The 18,571-nt window shown below is 46.1% G+C and overlaps 1 protein-coding gene across 7 annotated transcripts in view; it reads left to right on the forward strand.

Moving 5' to 3' along the window:
- The window catches only part of RNF220 (ring finger protein 220), a 187,749-nt gene that overhangs the window by 158,476 nt on the left and 10,702 nt on the right, over positions 1-18,571 (forward strand). For 6 of the 7 annotated variants that reach the window (XM_084527941.1, XM_084527937.1, XM_084527938.1 and 3 more), the window contains 3 exons: positions 1,623-1,678; positions 3,367-3,445; positions 18,238-18,346. In XM_084527941.1, coding sequence (XP_084384067.1) covers positions 1,623-1,678; positions 3,367-3,445; positions 18,238-18,346 — 244 coding nt within the window. Of the gene's footprint in view, positions 1-1,622; positions 1,679-3,366; positions 3,446-4,704; positions 4,952-18,237; positions 18,347-18,571 lie in introns of those variants that run through there. The other variant, XM_084527940.1, reaches the window with a different exon arrangement.

The raw sequence follows: 18,571 nt of genomic DNA on the forward strand, positions 1-18,571 counted from the left end.
GGATCCATTCACTTGAATGCAAAGGTCATAACGAGGGAGGCTTGCAAAGAAGCAAGTGTAATGGGTGGGTCTCCATCTCTACCCACGCAGCCTCATAAAGCCTACCTGCACACTCTCCCTCACCCTAGCCACTGCACCACCCAGCCACTGCTGTCATTTCCATGCGAAGTGCTGGACAGAAGGTAAATTCTGTTTATGGGGAAGCTGCTGTACCGGGCTTTGTGCATCATCATGCTTCACGATGAAAAGTATCCATTCAGTAGTAGTAGTAGTGTAATGTGATGCCACGTGAACAAGATCTGAATCTTGTTCAGTGCGTCAGGAGTCTGGCACCTAGGGTGTGATTTCATTGCATCACGTTGGTGTTGCAAAGGTACACAAACTAATCCTGCATGCAGGTCTGGACAGGGTGTGTGCTCTGGCCACTAATGTTTGTGGAGAATGTAGGCAGACAGCATTCAGTGCACTTGGGGAAGCATTTCAGGCAAATAAAATGAGTCTTAACAGGGAGCTAGGATTGCTTTCTAAGCCCTCTGCCCTGCATAAAACAGGGCTTAAATTACCCCTCTATCTCTTTCACCAAGTGATCCTATGAGGTCAAGGTTGAAGTGATTGATAGAGCAGTGAAATGAAGTTTTCTTACTGCTTAGCCTGTCACAAACACTAGTTCAAAATTAGGTTCCACTCCATAGAAATGTGTATTTGCCACTCTGGATCCAAACCATTGATCCGTTCCATACTTTGCCAACAGTGTTAGTCCATAGGCAGTGCCTCAAAAATTTTAAAGCTCCTTCACAGTTAAGAAACAGGTATTGTAGCAGGAGGGTATCTGCTGTGGACACCTAATGCTTAGTGAGGCAACTGAAGACATGACACAGGAGACCTAGTTCCTTCGGGTGATTGGACCTAAGACTTTTTTTGCTGTTTGCACAAAGTGTTTGAACATCTTCTGGGCTCATGATGTTGCTTGTAAGAGCGCCTTGAAATTCTGGCAACTTTCTGTAGAAATGCAGTAGGTTAGCTGATGTCCTGAAGCATGAGCCTAGGTTACGTTTTGATTGCAACTGTCACAGCTCATAGAGCTGAAATGTCATACGGCCACAAGTAGGCAGGCCGCTGGGAAGGTTCCTTTCCGTTACTGCTTGCAAGTGAGTGCACAAGGTTAGGAGTAGTCTGCACTTCAATACTGGTGTTCTTCAAATGGGAAAATGGAAAAGATGGGACCTATGGTGGCATACAGTTACTCCTAAAGCAAGAAGCTGTTGGAAAGTGGAGGATTTCTGTTTGCCAGTACGGTTTTCATCTTTGAAGTTGTGTATTCAGGAATGATCCTTAGGTCATAGGTGTTATTTGAAACCTAGGCCTTCAGTCAGCATCACACCCCCCGTGTGATTCAGCAGAGGCCCCAGCTAGAAGAAGAGCAGGTTGGGAGATCACTGGTGGAGATGCAGACTAGCACACAAACACCTCCTGCAGCAGGCCAGCAGCTCACATTTGATGCCTAGACTGATGATTGGAAGTACTGGGAGAGATGTGTGTGGATTGGGGATGGAAGGCTGGCTTTTCCCAAGCAGCAAAATCTTCGTATTTAACCTTTAGCATTCTGCCTTTTTCTCTTTTAGTGGTGGCACACCCAGTACTCGAATAACACCGGAGTTTTCTAAATGGGCCAGCGATGGTGAGTGTTAAATATGTACATTATTCTATATGCTATAGGAGGGCAGACATTCCATATCTTCTGGTGGTCAGTAATTAGGTAAATTACAGTTACAAATGCTCTTGTGCAGTACCAGCAGATACATATTCACTTACTGTCACACTATCTTTCTTGTAAATTTATAGCACAGCTAACTGTAGTCAGTGGATGGATCTGGGGAAGATCCCAAAAATGCAATTGTAAGCGGTACGGTGATAGAGATAGGGGTTGGATTGACTTGCTTGTCACTAAAAGACAAACTACTGTATCACAGAGGGAGCCATCAGAGCTTGACTGTGTAATGTTGTTCAGCTGCTGGGGGTTTAAGCTATGTAGGCACCTGTTAATTTTTTTTTCCAGTTGCTTTATCATCTTCCTTTCTTTAAAAGGGGATGCTAGAGGTTCTGGGATTTATCCTACCTCTTGACCTGTAATAGAGACTCCAAAGCAAACAAGTAAATGTGAAATTTGTAATTCATGTTATTTGTAATTCAAATTATTTGAAAGCTTGTAGAATTAATTGGGAGGTGGGGGTTAAACCCATTCAACTGTTGCTTTGTTTTTATTTAATGCCAGTAGCACTGGAAATGTAAACAGCAACCCAGTGGAAATATGAGAATAATAAAACCTGGCGCTTTCCAGCTGTAGATGCCAAATCCATTTCCAGAGCTGGGCAGTGCTGTTCTAGCTCCCTTAGGAAGGGAACTGAAGCTCAGCGACCTGAAGAGACTTGTCCCAATGATTCTGTTCCCTGTTCTGTTACTGTAATGCTTTGGGCATTTGATTCCCAGCCTTTAAAGTATCTACAAGACGTAACTGACTGCCAGTGGAAGGGAGGGGGGATAGAACCAGTTTTGCCAAGGGCATGATGATTAAATGAGGAGCATAGGATATCTATTGCAGGCATTTCCTTCTGTGGGGTAGGCAATCACATCTATTTTCTGTGATGTAGGAGCACTTGCTTGTAGGTGTGTTCAGCTTCAGTAACTCCAGCGACAGCAGCGATGAGGAAGCAGCCCTCATGGCGCTCGCTATGAGCTCTCTTTCCTTCATACCTTTTACATGAGGCAATGGTGCTGAACCTACAGCCCAGAGGCTGGCCCCAGGACTTCTCATCTGGCTCATTTCTGACTGTTATCTTTGCTGAAGGCTCACATCCCCTCCAGTGTTGGGAGGAGCCATGGGACTGCTGGTAAAGAATAGAGCTATGAGCAGACTGTTCTGTCGTACTAGTTACCTGGCATATATATTTTTCTCCGTCTGTGTCTAAAAGGTCTTGGAAAAAGGGAGAAGCTGAGAGCAGGGTCTGGGCTGGATAAATTTGCCCCATACCCACCTTTCTGGAAGAACACTTTGGCGTGGCAGCTGCATCAAACCTTTCTGATTTAAATCCTGGCTTATGAAGCTGATGCATCTGCAGGGGTCAGTCAGTATGAAGTGAAGAGAGGTTGGGTGTTGTATCTTCAGCCCCAAATCTTAGAATTATGCTGTCCAGATAGGGGGCCTGCCTGCCAGACAGGGGCAGGTGGTATTGGTCTCCTCTCTTTCCAAAAAGTGACATGAAACTGACTCAGTGGGGTCCTCTGCTTCTGAAACTGTAACTCTCTCAGACTGTTTCATCTCGGTGATCAAATGTTCTGTTACTAATTCGTCTGTTTTTCCCCCAGCAGAAATGCCCTCAACGAGTAATGGTGAAAGCAGTAAACAGGAGACCATGCAGAAGACCTGTAAGAACAGTGACATTGAAAAGTGAGTGTCAAGTTGGATAGCTTTCATTTTTTCTTCGTTTAAGAACCATAGGGTGCCATCTGTCATTCCCAGAAGCAGTGCTAGCCTGAGGGCAGGCATATTTGAAGCTTTTATCAGTGAGGGGAAGTTTTGCTCTAACGTGAAGCCTGGTCTCTGAGCTGTTGTTGTCCTGGCTTATCATTGCTATGTTCACACAGGGCCAGTGGGGAATTTTCCCACAGATATCTGCATGGGCAGGTACCCAGTGACCAGGGATTAAGAGCAGCTTTGAAATGGCTTCTCCACTGTAAGCTTACAATCTGTGTAAATAGATATACCCATGCTTCCCACCATATGTTAGGTGTGGTGGGTTTTCATATGTTGTACGGTGCCTAACAGTGCAGATTAGAGCTGAGACTTTGGACAGGGGGTAAAGATTCAAACCTAGTTTAACCTGACAAAAGCAATTAGCTTGTCAAGCTGTACTTTGATTTTTCGATTCTTCCTGCAAGGTTTCTGCTATCAATGTATCCATGGAATCCTGCTCTTGCTTTTGCTGGAGAACTGACTGTATCATTTACCACAGTTTTTGTGAGGAGTCCTTCACATTGTCTCTATTCTGTCTTTTCCATGGTACTTGCTTGTTCCACCCTCCATCTCTCCAGCAAAGGGGATCCCAGCAGTCCCATAACTTGGCAGGAGCTTCGCTGAGAGAATTTCTTTTCCCTTAAGATGCAGATTGCATCTCTGTATGACTGCTCATGAAAATATGTCTCAGTTCCTGAGTTTGTTCTACCTGCAAACCTTCCAGCTGAATTACAAGTTTTGAGTCTCAGTGTTTGAATGTTTGATAAAGCAGGTGCTCCTCTTCTCCTTTCCTTTCTCTGCTAGCTGGATATCCTGCAGCCTAGCCTGGGATAGAAAAAATTGTTTTATCTGCACTGTGTACTTGAGTAACAACCTCTCTCCTCAGCCTCCTTCTACAGGCTGCTTGACAGACTTCCTACTCTGGCAGCTTTTGACAATCCAAGCACAAAACTACAAGCTCTTCACTGTTGTCATGGACTGTGTTAACTAGGGGGTTTTTTGAGTCAATAGTGCCCAAAATAAAATGTTGCCCCACGATCATTTACATTTTGTGGGGTGAGGTACACTGATAATTTGGGACAGGGAAAAATCTCATAGTGAAATTAAGCTGAGTTTACAGAAGGTTATTTTGCTAATGTAATTTGTTCTTTTCCTGTCACTGGTCCTGATGCAAGACATTGTGCCCCTTGTAGGTTGCAGGGTATTGGACAGTTCAGGCAGCCTGGCAAAGTGTTTGTTCACAGTCAGGGGTTAACTGAGGAGACTCCCTGCTGCAGAGGAAACTGCTTTGTGGTCTCGGCACTTTGCTTTTACAAGACATTTTATTGGCATGTCCCAAACACGGGCTGTCTGCCGTTTGATACTTCTCAGTGAGCAGACTTTGGCTGCGGACTACGGAGCTGGAGAGCACAAAGGTCGGTGCAGAAGCAGCTTTGTCCTTAAAGCGAGCCAGCTGCTGCATGTGTCCTGGTGGCAGGGTCTTGAGGATACATGCATCCCTTCTGCCCTGATCTGTCAGCTTTTGTCTCAGCCACTGCTCGGCTTCCCTTTGGGCCTCCTGCCTGTCAGACCAGCGGCCCTCACCCTCCCAGATCCACTCCTATTGAAAATCTTTAAACTGCAGGAGCTGAAAGGATTTGACATTTTCCAGAACACTTGAGCTCAAGTGATAAAATTGACATAGCTTTAATAATCTGATCAAAGAGGCTTTAGCTAGCACCTTTTGAAGGATCCCAGAGTCCTTTCCAAACAACACTCTTGCCAACTCTGCTGTGAAGTGGAGGAGTGTGTGTGTGCTTGCACGTGTGCACGCACATGTGTATGTGCATGCACCTTATTCCACAATAACCTTGGCCTGCTGAAGCTTCAGTGCCGCAAAAGGTGCGAAAGGTCAGCAAAACCCAATAGAAATGACAGGAAGAGCCTTAGTGTCTTGCTGAGTCTTCCCGATAATGCTGATTTTTAAAGTAGCAGGGAGAGCTTTTTGTTTTAAGGCCCTTTATTTCACCGAGATTCAGAAAGCAAGATGGTGTTTCAGGTGGAGAATTCCTAACTGCTATTTTTTTTTCCCTTCTTCCCTTTGAGATTCATGTGTGATAAATAGTTTCTGTCCTGCCATTTAAGGAGTCTGAATGCTCTGTGTGCTTGTCGGTGTAGAGGGGTTCTGTTAAATTAATTGATAACAGGGATCAGAGCTAGAAGCCTACAGAAAAGGAGGGGGAAGGGTTTCATACTGTCTGGCTGTTTCCCACTCTACTGCTGAGCCATGATATATGGCGACCCAGCCCAACAGGCTAAATTGATTCATCTCTAGTTCCTGTTTCTTAATCTGGAGCTAAATTGGTTTCATTTTTCTTGTTTTGGGTGGCGCTTGCAGGAAGTTTTTGGCAGCTTCACTTTACACCATTGTTTGTAACTTTAATTTTTTGCTTTTAAATCTCAATGTTATTGATTGGCGTGTTAAGCCCTGCGTAGCAGCTGATTAGCATTTTTGAAAATGTTCAGAAGCACGTGGTTTGCCACCGGGGTCAGCTGTGCTCCCCCTTCAGAGCACAGCCTAATAGAGTTAGCAGCAGTCTGTGTAGTGATCCTTACCTCATAAGAATGCTTTTCCTTCCCCCTTCCCTCTTCCAAAAATAAGCCTAGGTGAGGAGAATGCTATGTTTGTGTTTTGTTCGGCTTTAATTCATTAGTACTGTACAGCAAACCATCCTCCCTATGGCATGCTGCTGAAATTCTTTGCAAGTTACTTCAATCTAAACCCTGGTTTTCTTAGAAGTGTCTGGCCTGCCAAATGACCAGATGGGGCTCGGCTCCCCCTGCCCTGGTGGGTCTTTAGCTCAGGAAGGTTTCTTGCCATTGACCTCAGCTGTGTTAGGTTTGAACTTTGGGTGGCAACCACAGGTAAGGAGAGGCCTGGTGCTGGGCCCAGCTCTCCTCAGCTAATCTTGCACATCCATGGCGATGTCGGGTGTGTGGGCACCACAGGGTGCTGAAGGCTGCTGGGGAGAGACAGGTCGTGTGTGGTGGGGTGGCCCTCAGCAGATGGCCAGAGCTCAGCTGCTGAAAACTTCCTCATCTCGACGTGAGATACAGCTTTGCTCGGTGAGAGCGGCCTGCCCCTAATTGCCCAGATTGCATGCCCCGACTCCTCCACAAACACTGTGCCCAGCTGAAGGCCAGCTGCACGCTCAGGGCCACCAGAGTGCCGTCCCCACACAAGTCTTCCTCCCTCCTCCCTCCAAGGTGCTGCCCGCAGGGGCGCCGGCGCCATTTTGAAGCTGAGGTTCCCCAGGGTTAAAAGCCAGCATCTTAATTCAGAGTGCCAATGTTCAATTTTGCTTTCTGCCACCAGACTAGATTGCAGGCCAGCGAAAGAGTCTGGGTTAGTGGCCCACTGGGTCACCTCCCATTTGTTTTCCTCAATTTTGTGTTGTCATAAATTCATTCCAGCCCGTTGTGGTTGATCAGTTTATCTCCGCCGGGGCAGGGAGCGCTGCGAGCATGATATATGACACAGAGCATTGTAGCCAGCCTCTCCATGAATCACTCCAGCTGTTTGGTGTCAGCCCCAAAGCAAACAGGGCCCGGCCACTGAGCGTTGACTACGATGAGCTCAGTATGGGAAGAGACATGACGTATGAATGTTTATTTAATAATTCTCTAATATTTCCAGTGAAGTGTGGCTGTGCCTTCTGAGGGGGGGGAGTTAGCGGGAGGGGAGGAGGTTGAAGAGGGAAACTCTAATCTGTTGGGGTGGGTCATAAATCAGGCAGACAACATCATTAATCAGGGATGGGACAGAACTGGAAGGAGGTGGGACTGGAGCTGCCATCCTCGGTGGGAAAGGGGCTGCACTCTTTATTTTATTTTTTTTTTCCGTAAAACAAATCTTGTTTCTGATTCCGCTTGGCCCCAGCAGCACTGCCCGCATAATAGCAAACCCGGACGCACGGCTGTTTAAGTGAGTACGCTACCTCTGCCATAAACCTCGCGATGCAAGCCTGCCAAGCATTAAATCCCTTTATAATTATCTTCTTTATATAACACTTCATGCTCATCATGCTTCATTGGATGAGATGCTTGTTGGGTTAAAAAGAGGGTCTGGGAGACAAAAAGCAATTGTGTGTGTTCTATTTTTCTCATCTTCTCTCCCCCCACCCTCCCTCCCACACCTCTTTCCAAAGCAGCTATTTGGAAAGCGTTGGCTCCGGAGGAGAGCTGGTGAGGGATCATGTGAGGAAGCATCACTTAAAATTAGTTCAGGGTGGATTCCTTGTGCAAAGAGTGAAACGTGTGAGAGGAGTAGGTGAGGTTTGGGTCTCAGGGTCTCTGCTCCTGGGGAGATGGGTTGAGACTGGAGCCTCTGCTCCAGCGTGAAGCCAGAGGATTAGCTCAGGCCTCAAAGGGAAGGAGCCATGCTTAAGCCACTATGTCACGGGGAAACAGAAGCCGTTGTGCATTCACACCAGAGGATAAGCATTCCCAGCCCTTCGCTGTAATGTCACACCATTAATAGGCTTTGGCGGTAGACAAGAAAATCGTAGAGCAAGGATAAAATTTAAAAATTACTTGGAGTCATTAAATGACCTAGCCCTTTGTGCTCCAAGGGCGAACATGATGCTGCTGGTGAGGATCTGCAGCTGGAGGGTCTGCTCTGAGACCAGCCTGTGCAAACCTGAGATAAGGTCCAGGAAGCTGAACTGAAGCGTGGGGTTGTTGTAGCCAGGTCGAGGAGGCACGGCTGGGCTGTGGGTGCTGCTTGTGTCTCAGGGCTCGTGTCCAGATTTACTGTGTATTTTGTAGGTTTAAGTTCTTCCTTTCACTAATTCAGTAGAATGTAATACGTACTGGTGGTCACAGTTGGAAGAGTGTGTGGGCAGATGTTGAGGTTTTTTTACGAAGTGAGACATTCACATTACATCATCCTCCAGGTTGGGTGTTCAGGCTCTGGCAGTAGAGAGCTGGGCTGGGTTTCTTGATTCTGCTCCCTCTTTTAACTGTTCCATAGAAACTGGGTATGCCAGTGATGGCCTCAAACCTTATTCCCACTGTGCCAACTGAAATTCTGTCACAGCTCGCCACAGGCTAGTGGTTAACAAAGCCCAGCAAGGCAGGCTAATGGTAAGAGCTGAGACCTGGGGTGAAGATGGCATCTCTGTTCAGCACAGCTGTGTCCAGAGTTTTTGGTCTAATTCTCATGCCTTGGTGGAGTTCTTTATAGACATGTATTTGACAACTTTCTGTAGTTTGCCTGTAATGTTTCAGAGCTGAAGTGTCTGCTAACCCGGGGTGGCTGCCGGCAGTGGTGGCAGTAGCATCCCTGTCCTGCAACAAGTTCAAACCCAGGAAGGAATTTTCTTCCGATCTTGGAGGCATGGTTTAGGCATCTTGCCCTTCGTGTCTCTTTGCCCTCCCCTGCTCTTCTTTTTTTTGCCTTTTTTTTTTTGCCTTTTTTTCTTAGTTTCAGAAATGCTGTTAACTTTAATTTGTGGAGTTGCTTCCTGGGAGTGAAAAATCGATGGGGGGCTATCGCAGTGTGAAATTCGACTGTCACTATTGAGCTATAGAGTTAGCAAGATGTCTCGGAAGGTAAAAAATAAATCGTGGCCCAGCAAGTGCTCAGCTGTGCTATTTCAAAGGGGATATGAGGCTGATGGTCCGTTAGAGGGTACTTCAGTTAGATGGATGATGATTCCCTGTGAAATATTGGAGTTATTCCATAGGTAAGAGAAACTTTAGCTTATAAAACACAAAGCAGCTGCCTTCTAACAGATGAATTCTGCCCTTAGATGTGTGAGCAGCTTGTCAGAGAGAGGACTTGTCCCTAAAATTAGCCTGTCGTGTTTAACAATGTCTCTGATGGAGCATTTTGGATCTCACTGTGTTCCTTCTGAAAATATTTTGAGGATGTGACTGTTTATTCACATCCCTTACCTACGCTGTAAGAATTAACAGCCAGGGATGGATTTTTTTTTTTTTAATTTTTTTTTTTTTAGGAAATATTTGTATGGTGTCCAGAGGCTCTCAAGAGAAAAGTAACAATTATTTTTAATGTCGGCTGTGTTCCCTGTTTGGATGGGAATGTTCCTTTGAAAAGCAGAAAGGGGGTCATCTTGTGCCCCTTCCAGTGCCAGTTTGCTGTTGCTCCTGTGCATCTGTTGGAGGGCAGCCCTGGCCGTGCAGGCTGTCTGCGTACTGGCATTAATAGGGCTGCTGCTTTCTTTGGCACTTGCTGGCTATTATCACAGAACTCAGTAAGTGTTTGTGCTGTGCCAGCTGCTGTGTGACAACAGGGCGTTGGATTACAGCTCTCGGTAGTTTATGCATTTCTTAGATTATAGTTGGTAAATATAAATATGAAAGAGTGAAAAAAATGAGTTTGTGTTACTTCTCAGCTAAACCATGTCTGGGACAACTGTAGAGCGTGTAATTTTCTCTTACGCTCATATGCACAGTTGTGATACAACTGAGGGGAGCTTACTGTTGTAGGAAGGAGTCTTAAGCTGTATTTAGCTTGGTGGAGATTTCCCAAAGAATGTAATGACAGCAGAATTCATTATGCTTTCATATCTCCTGTGCCTCTGTAACACAACCCAACAGTCTCACTCCCCACAGTGATGTAATTAACGTTGTTTGATAACCTTGTTGATTTTTGCCCTCGCTTCACTGTCAGTGCTCGTCTTTACTCACTCCCCACCACCGTGGCCAGTTCATCCTATTTATCCAGTCACTTCTCCTCCTTTCTTCCTTGTTTTGGACGGTTTCTATCCCCCCAAAGCTGCTGTTTCCCACTCGGTTGCATAAGCGTTCCAGCCCTTCCCTTGGATGGCCAGCTCATGACCTGTCCTTCCTCCCCATTGCTTGTTTCCTTTTCCAGCTCCGGGACCACAGTTGGTTATGTGATACTAAAGTGCATTGGCCTCTTTTAATGGCCTCGTGTTTCTTTTTGAAGGCACGATTACCTTAAATGATGCTAATTCTGAGCCTTTCTTTCCCCGTGAAAGGAAACGGCCGCGGTGTAAAAGTTCTAGGCCGGGCAGCACAAGTTGTAGGAAGTTGTCTGGAGGATGTGTTATCGCGCTGCCCTTGTGCACCTCCAATCAGTGCTCATGAATGGAGCTTCTGGAAAGCAGATCACCTCGACGGTAAAGCCCTTAAAAGGCTGCAGAGGAATCCAAGTGCTGCTGTAGTAGCATAGATATTTCCTGTTTATTTCGGCCGTTTGGAGGCAGGCCATGGGAGTAGAAAGCATTTCATTGTGCACAGGGGCTGGCCGCAAGACTCTGCCACATGTCCAATTTCTGAAGACTTTTTCAGTTAGGAATCTGCTATTCCTCTTTCACCTCAGGGATATTTTGTAAATTTAATGCCCTGTTTGTCCAGCCAAAGCTACCGATGATCCCAGACTACCTCCAGGCCGCAGGGAGATGTTGGACTGCCACAGATGTAAGTCTTCCAGGAGAGAAACAGTCTTGCCTGGCTCTACCATGGAGCTTGGTCACAATCCAAACTTGTTTGCTTGTGGATCAAGACAAGTCTTGGTAGGCTGGAACTTCCGACCCATGTGTTTTGTTGGGGAGAGGAGCTGCATTTTTTTTAATCTCCATTGCCAGAAAAATGGCCCTGATTTATGTTCAGAAAAGATCTCTGGAGGTGCATCGTGCTTTCTGTTTGGAGTACACCTGGGATCACCAGGTTGAGGGTTGTATTTGGAAGGTGAATGGACGCGTTAATGCATTAGATATGCATTTATTTATATTTAGGCATTCTGTTTTGAGGATTATTTTCTAATTCAGCCAGCGCTGCCTCAATAAAGCCTTGCTGCAGCAAAATACACTTTGGTATCCTGGCTTTTTCCTTTATCGCCAGTAAAGCAATGGGATTGCATTTATTTCCTCTTTGGAACAGGGGACATGGTCTCTAAATCGAAATCAGAATGACCCATGCATTCTTTCTCCCAGCTTTCATGTCGAACCATAATTGCTCAAATGGCACAGTTAAAATTTTGGCGCGAGCTCAGACTTTCACTAGCCGTCTTTTTAAATCAGTCCCAGTGGCCAGCAGATACTGTGTAGCCCTACAAATGCATCTAAACATGCTGACTCCGAGGCTCCTTCCATTCTGAATGATCAGCGGTGCCATCTGTCTCTGTTTTGATTGGGGCTGGGCACATGTGTCCCAGCAAAATGTGGGCCAAAAAAAAAGAGAGAGAGAGAAAGAGCCAGTGCCTGAATTTACTTCCTGCTCCTGTAAAGACATTGTTGGGCTCTGTGTTGTAGAGGCGGAGGAGAGATGAAAGCATAATGAATTCTTCTGTCATTAAATTCTTTGGGGAATCTTTACCCAAGTCCCAGCTAAATGCGGCTTAAAACGCCTCCTTGCAGCGGTAAGCTCCCCTCAGTGGTATTGCGACGGTGCATGCAAGTGTAAGAGAAATAATTCTTCTGTGGGGGAAAAAAAAAAAAAAAAAGACAACAGTTTTGGTTTGCATCGAGATGAAATTAGTCAGAAGCAAACTCTGGATTTGGCAAGCAGATGATGGTATTAACAAGTTGTGCAAGCAAGTATAAAATAGAGGCGCTCATGACGGAGGGAGCCGCGGCGGCTGTGTGTGTGTGTGCCCTTGCATGCACCCCGCTCCAAATGCACAACTTAGAACACGGAAATTAGAATGGGGAACATTGCATTATTCATAACTTGGCAACCAGAAGCCAGGGCACTTTGCCAAAATAAACTATTCTCTATAATTACAGGTGAAGCAACATTCTTTAATATCTTACAATACAAAAACATACATTAATCAAGGAAAGAGGGCTTTTTTTTTCCTAGAGGACAATAAATTAGCATCCTTGCCAATTTCCTCAATACATGTGACAATGTTTTACAGGATTATAAGTCAGCCTTTTTAAAGGAGGTTAGTCTAAAAACAAATAAACCCAATAAATGAGATTTTTAGCTAAATAAAGGGGAAGCCAGCTCCTAAAGTGTTGATGGCTTGCCAGATGATTTGCTTTTAGTGCTGGCATCCTCATAGACGGAGGGTCTAAACTTCAGTTGGTGTGATTTGACCTGGCTCTACTGATTACAGCTTTGCTGGGCAGTTTTCTGCTGCTAGCGATGCGGCCCCTTCTGCTGTAGCCAGCTCATCTAGCGAAATAAAATCGCGGCACATTGTGCCAGTGCTGTAGGCTGCACCTTCTGGGGCAGTTAGCACTCAGTCTGCCACCAGCGACTGACGCTCGGGTTCTTTCAGACTTACAATACTTAAAATTTCTGGGCTGTGTCTGTTTCCCTTAAAAGCCACCTGTGACTTTCTGTTAAAATGGATTCTTTCACCAGGTTGAAAACAACAAATGTTCTTCTCCCTACAGACTTAGGGCTCCTTTCAGGTGGTGTTTGAAACGCAGGTAACGAGGAAGTTTTGTTGAAGATTATATATGGCAAGGTGGTGCCAAGACAGCACCATCGTGCTCTGCCGACCCTCAGTGCTAAATGGCTCGGTGCCCTTGTCACCAGCATCACAGCAGCTCTGCCCACCGTGTTGCAGCCTGATGAAACCTGGTCACTAGGCTGAAAAGGTTGCTCTCACTCAAATGTATTGAAGAATTGTTGCAGTGAAGTGGTTGCACAGTGATGTTGGGGTCTCTTTTGGATCATTTTTATCAGGTCTTAAAGATGAGTGCCCCCCGAGGCAAGCTGTGCACAGTAGGCTTCCTCTTCTGCAGTGCAGCCGTGGTTATGGTAATTGTCATCCGTGGCTGTGGCTGGATGTGGCCAGGAGCAATTTCTTTGCTCCTGGAATCTTCCTTCAGCTTGACTCTGCCTTCAGAGCATCGACCAGCCTGTTTCTAATATTTATGATATGTAAGCTGCTGGTGACCTGACCTCTGCCCCCGGTGCGGGGAAATGGCAGGTGTGTTCTGCTGGGATCAGGTCCTCCACCTTGCACAAGGGGAGATAAATTCTTTGTTTAAAAATAAAGACGTCACGCTCAGATTTGTTGGGGGACTGTACGTTCTTCCTTCTGCCACTCTGTGTTTACAGGCTTATGAAAACAAAAATAAATGCATGAGGAGAAGAAGGTCAGAATATCAAGTGTCAAAAGTAGCCCATGAAATTTTATTAGTGGTGCGTTTAATCAGTGCTAAGCATTTTTTACAAGGTACATACAAACAGTGGAATTGTAAAAATTTATGGAATGCTGTGTACAGTGTGGCCGTTTATGAAGAAAGGAAAATTTATATCCAGGAGAAATAAACCAAAGGGGAATGTTTTACGGAGACTCGTCAACAGCAGGGTACGTCAAGTGGGATCTGGGTAAGGAGAGGATAGGGTATTCACAGGGGCTTACTGATCTTTGGGGTGGTTTTCTACCTCTTCAGCAGTTGTTTGCATCTTTCTGTGGCTCTCACATAGGACGCTGGATGCAGTGATGTGTTACTTTTTTTTCCTGTGTGATGGAAAGGAAACAGAAGTGAGCAGCTGCTGCCGGTGTCTGGTACGGAGCTCTTGCTCATGGGCTCATTCCGGTGCAGCAGCTTCTTGAGCAGCACTTAATATCCAACTAGGAAGGGTTAACTGAAGCCAATCACTTTGACATCAGCATCTTTTTGTTTCCTTTTTGGTCCGGTATTTTGTTGATGATAAAGCACAGACTTAGTCAATTGAGAGATTCCAGAGCTGCAGAATCAGAGATAATTTAATTAACGGAATTGCTTGTGATTGCCCACTGGGACAGCGGGTAGGAATTGCTCGATTTAATTTGGAGAAACAAAGATCACATGCATGCTAATGTTTGACAAATAACCAGTGTTTGGGTTAAAGTTTTTTGCAAAGAGGAGGCAACCGCTTCCCATGGGAGATTTCCCGGGACGTGATCGCTGAGTAACGGCTCAAACCTACAGCTAGGTCCTTGTTCTCTCAGATGGTATTTTTGTGCCTTTCTCCTGGCCCCTTACACGAACAAAGCAAGGATGTGCTCAAAAGAGGAAAGTTTGTTCTTATTTTTGGTGCTGACAGGAGGGGAAAAAATGCTATGAACAGTAGAAAAACGTATTGGGCACACAAACTGGAAACTATCGAGTGCTTTCTTCCCAGTCCCATAGACTTGCTCCCTGGTGCCCAGCATCCACAACCATGACTGCCGAGTTGCTGAAGAGTTAAACACAAAGTCCAGAGAGAGCTGCAGGACCCAGCTTCCTCTACAAGGAGCCCTTCCTTCAGGTTTTTGCTCATGTGCAAGGAGGTATCGGCGAGGCTGCTCACACCTGCGTGGCCGGAGAAGCAGCAGCCCGGGGCTGGAGGCAGAGCTCTTTGCAGCAGTTGTGCTCAGCAGGTCTCTCCCAAGGCTGACAAATGACGTTATCCAAACACGTCAAATCAGAGCAGCGAGGCGCAAAATTGCTAAACTAGTCCTGCATCTAGCACGAGGTCAAGGCAAAGCAGGGAGCAGGGCTGTGGAGCCGAATTCCTCCTATGTCTTAATCCCCTCTGCCTTCCTTGGCAGGGTGACTTGTGCTTGGCTTTCTGACCCTTGCTCCACCCTGGCCTTACTCACCCCGTAAAAATACCCCACAGGCTGCTCCCCGCTGCCTCCTGAAGAGCTCGAATAAGGTGTGCACGCAAGAGGGAAGCCTGAGGGAGTTCCCAAGATTGCTGCTGCAGGAAGAGTCGCTCCTGAGCGATACTTATCTTTAGGATACAAGCAGCAGGTTGACGGTAAAATGTCACTAAAGGGAATGGCATGTGTCCCAAGTGTGCTGGCCACCACGGGAGCCAGACACATGGGAAGTGACTCTCGTCTTTATTCCATCCCTGGAGGTAGTTCCAGTTTCCTTTATTTACTAATGTTCTCCCTATTTCCCTTGACCTCATTTCCTCCGGCTTTTCGGAAGCAACCATGCAATTATCGCTCACTTTGGGTTGACCCTTGGCCCCCATGTCCCTGCTCGCTGCTGCTCCGGGAGGCTTTCCTGAAAGCTCAAGTGCAAAATGCTCGCTGGTGGCCAAAAACCTCTCTTGTTGAGATAGAAGCTGGCTCTCGAGCACCACGCCGTGCATCAGGATTTGTCCTGAGAGCGCGCTTGGCACGGAGAACATGGGGTTTAAAGACGGTCACAGCTGAGCTTTGATCAGCTCCGGGAGATACTGCTGTGGCTAATGTTCCCTCTCTTACCAATGCACCCCAGTCTTGTTAATAAATGTATATTTAACAATGTCTGGAGCGTATGAAGTGATAATAACTAAATCAATACCTCCCACATTGATTGTCCAGGATCCCTACAGCGTGACGCACGCAGCGGTGCGGTAATTTTCCAGCTAACTAGCACCCTGATCTACAGCCCTCCTATTGATTGGCCATTGTATCAGGCAGCCTCTGAGCGTTATTGCTTATCCCTCTATTCAGCCTCCTTTTCTGATTCATTCGTTTATTACTGGACAGGTGCGATTATCTCAGAGGCTTTCCGAAATTGGCTGATGGGGGTCAGCCATTTAGGCTTCCATAAACAAGCCATTTTGTATCTCCTCTAGCTGGTGCAGAGGCAAATTTTTCCTTTTCAGGCTTTGACTGTTACTGGGCTAGGACGGGGGATGAATTGGCCTTTGCCTGAATCTGCTCAAGCAACCCTTCAAAGGAGGAAGCATCCTTCCACAGACAGTAATGGGAGAATTTATTAGGGGTTGAGGTTCCCACTTGCCACCTGCTTCAGGCAAGAGCCGCACTCGCTGCCTTTAAAGTTTGGGTACCCTCATGCATGCAGAAAGGAGAAATAGATTCCAGAAAGTCAAATTCAACGGCAGCCTTCATCCAGCATCAGCTTGTTGACAGGCCAGACTGGAAGGGAAATGATTTTCTCATCCCGCAATAATCTTCAAGCTATAAATAAATAATTCTGTTTCTCCCTCAGACAAAACTAACAGCTTTCTGCACTTTCTTTGAAAATACTGACAACTCTCCCTGGAGGGTCAGAACCCAAACTGGGATCTGATGATAATTTATACCAACAAGTAGGAGCAAGTGGATGTTTCACAGCAGGGAGCTCTGTTTCCTACAGAAGCTCTTTCGTTTTGCTCCAAGGAGTATTTATTGATACCAAGATTTGAGTGCAGCGTCCCTGTGCCCACCCATGAGGCTATCATGGGACCTGTATTTCTTGGCCTTTTTTTTTGCCGTTTTAAATTTTTTACTATTTCCTAGTAACTCATTTGCAAGGAATCTCCATCTGATTAAGGTCTCTGCTCTGAATTCCCAGTTAGCTCATGCAGTGTGTGATCTGCACAAAGGTAGGAGTGAAGCTGGAGGAGCTTTACGGCGCTGCTACTTAACCACAGGCACCCCTGCAACTCCACTTTCTTCTCAAGTGTCATAATTAGAACAACCATTCAAGATCTTTTTGACTAGCTCCATTCCCAGTGTGGTACGTGGCTGCTTGCTTTACTCACAAGACCAGGAATTTGGTCTGTTCAGGCTGTGTGGGAGACACCCCAGGTCCCTCCCTGAGTGCTGGGGACAAGCGACTTACCGAACAAAGGAGCGGGTGAGTGCATGTAGTGCGAGTGCTGAGGTTGCAGCTCACTTCATTGTTTGTAATAATTCCCCTAAAGCCAGGTTTAGTTACCTATTGATGAATTATCCTCTAAAAAGGTGCAACAGATGGGTGCTACCAGGGTTTATGTTGTGATTGACGCAATTACTGGTGGCGAGGTATTCTTCAGGTTCTTCCAGTGTCTGCTTGGACTGGCCTGAAATTCACTGACGTAAATGCAAATTGCTGTTTTCTTTTGTGTTTTTGTTTTTCCACTGGGGTGACAGCCTTAATGTCAATGCAATGCTCTTAAAACCTTTCCTGGGGAATGCTTCAGGGCCCGTCCCTGTATCTGCACTGTGTAGGAATCAGATTTTGCAGCATGCTGGAGTGACACATCCTTGTCCCTAACGTTCCCCGCATCTCATTTGCTAAGCGCTCCTGTCTGCCCTTGCTTTTAGGTTGGCAACTCGCTTTTTTTCACCAGCCTTGCAGAACCATGAAAATACACTTGCCTGCCCTCAGCACAGTGCCTCTATGACAAAAGAGATAATGCTGCCCATCAAAACTGACCCTAGAAAATGGGAAAGCAGAGGTTGTAAAGCTGCGTTTATAGCTGCCTGTTGGTACAGCGTCTTTTGCTTTTGGCTTCTCCTTCTTTTCAGTATTAGAAACCAACGAGCTAGGAGGTTGTTTGATGCGAAAGCACTGTGTTGATCCTCTGTAATGAGCTGATTTTGTGTTTCTCAAGGTTGATGGTCAGCAGAGGCATCTGTTCTCTAAGGGAAGAGCAGCTCCTATTGCCCACACAGAATTAGCTCACCAGCTTGGGGCAGCACACGAAGCCTTGTCCAAAGCATTTGGCCCCAAAGAATCTCTTACAGGAGACAGGAAAGGAGGCAGAAAATAAAAATAAACAAACAAACCAAAAAATCCATTATTTAAGTGTCCGCGTCCTGCAGAAACTTGCTTTCTGTGATGTTGGCAGCCCCAGCCCCGTTGTGTTCTGTCGTGACGTGTTTGCAGCTGTTTAGTAGCAAACCTCAAAGAATTCACACTGGGCTTTTCAGCAGCTCGTTTTCAATGCAAGTTTAAATGTTGCAATCTCCTGTGCAATACCCGCTGTGAGATCCTTTTCCCCAAACTCTCAGCAATCTCGTGTGTGCAGTGATGCTCACGCTCCATCATCTTTTGCAGAATTACAGAAGACTCCGCAGTGACAACATTCGAAGCGTTAAAGGCTCGTGTCCGTGAGTTAGAAAGGCAGCTCTCCCGTGGGGACCGCTATAAATGTCTCATTTGCATGGTGAGTAGCACTCCAGTTGTGGTAATGAATCAGAAATGTTTTGGTATCTCTGCTGAGGAGGAGAAAGCTTTTTCCTTTTTCTTTTTTTTTTGGGGGGTGGGAGAACTCACCTTCTTCCCTATACACCAAGAATAGTCTCTCTTTCCTTTTGAATATAGGTGCCAGGTATTACCAATTGCCATTTCCATATGTATTAGATGGCTCTTCAGTTTTGTAGCCATCCAT

This window comes from Aythya ferina, assembly GCF_964211825.1.
Source record: "Aythya ferina genome assembly, chromosome: 8".
Lineage (NCBI taxonomy): Eukaryota > Metazoa > Chordata > Aves > Anseriformes > Anatidae > Aythya > Aythya ferina.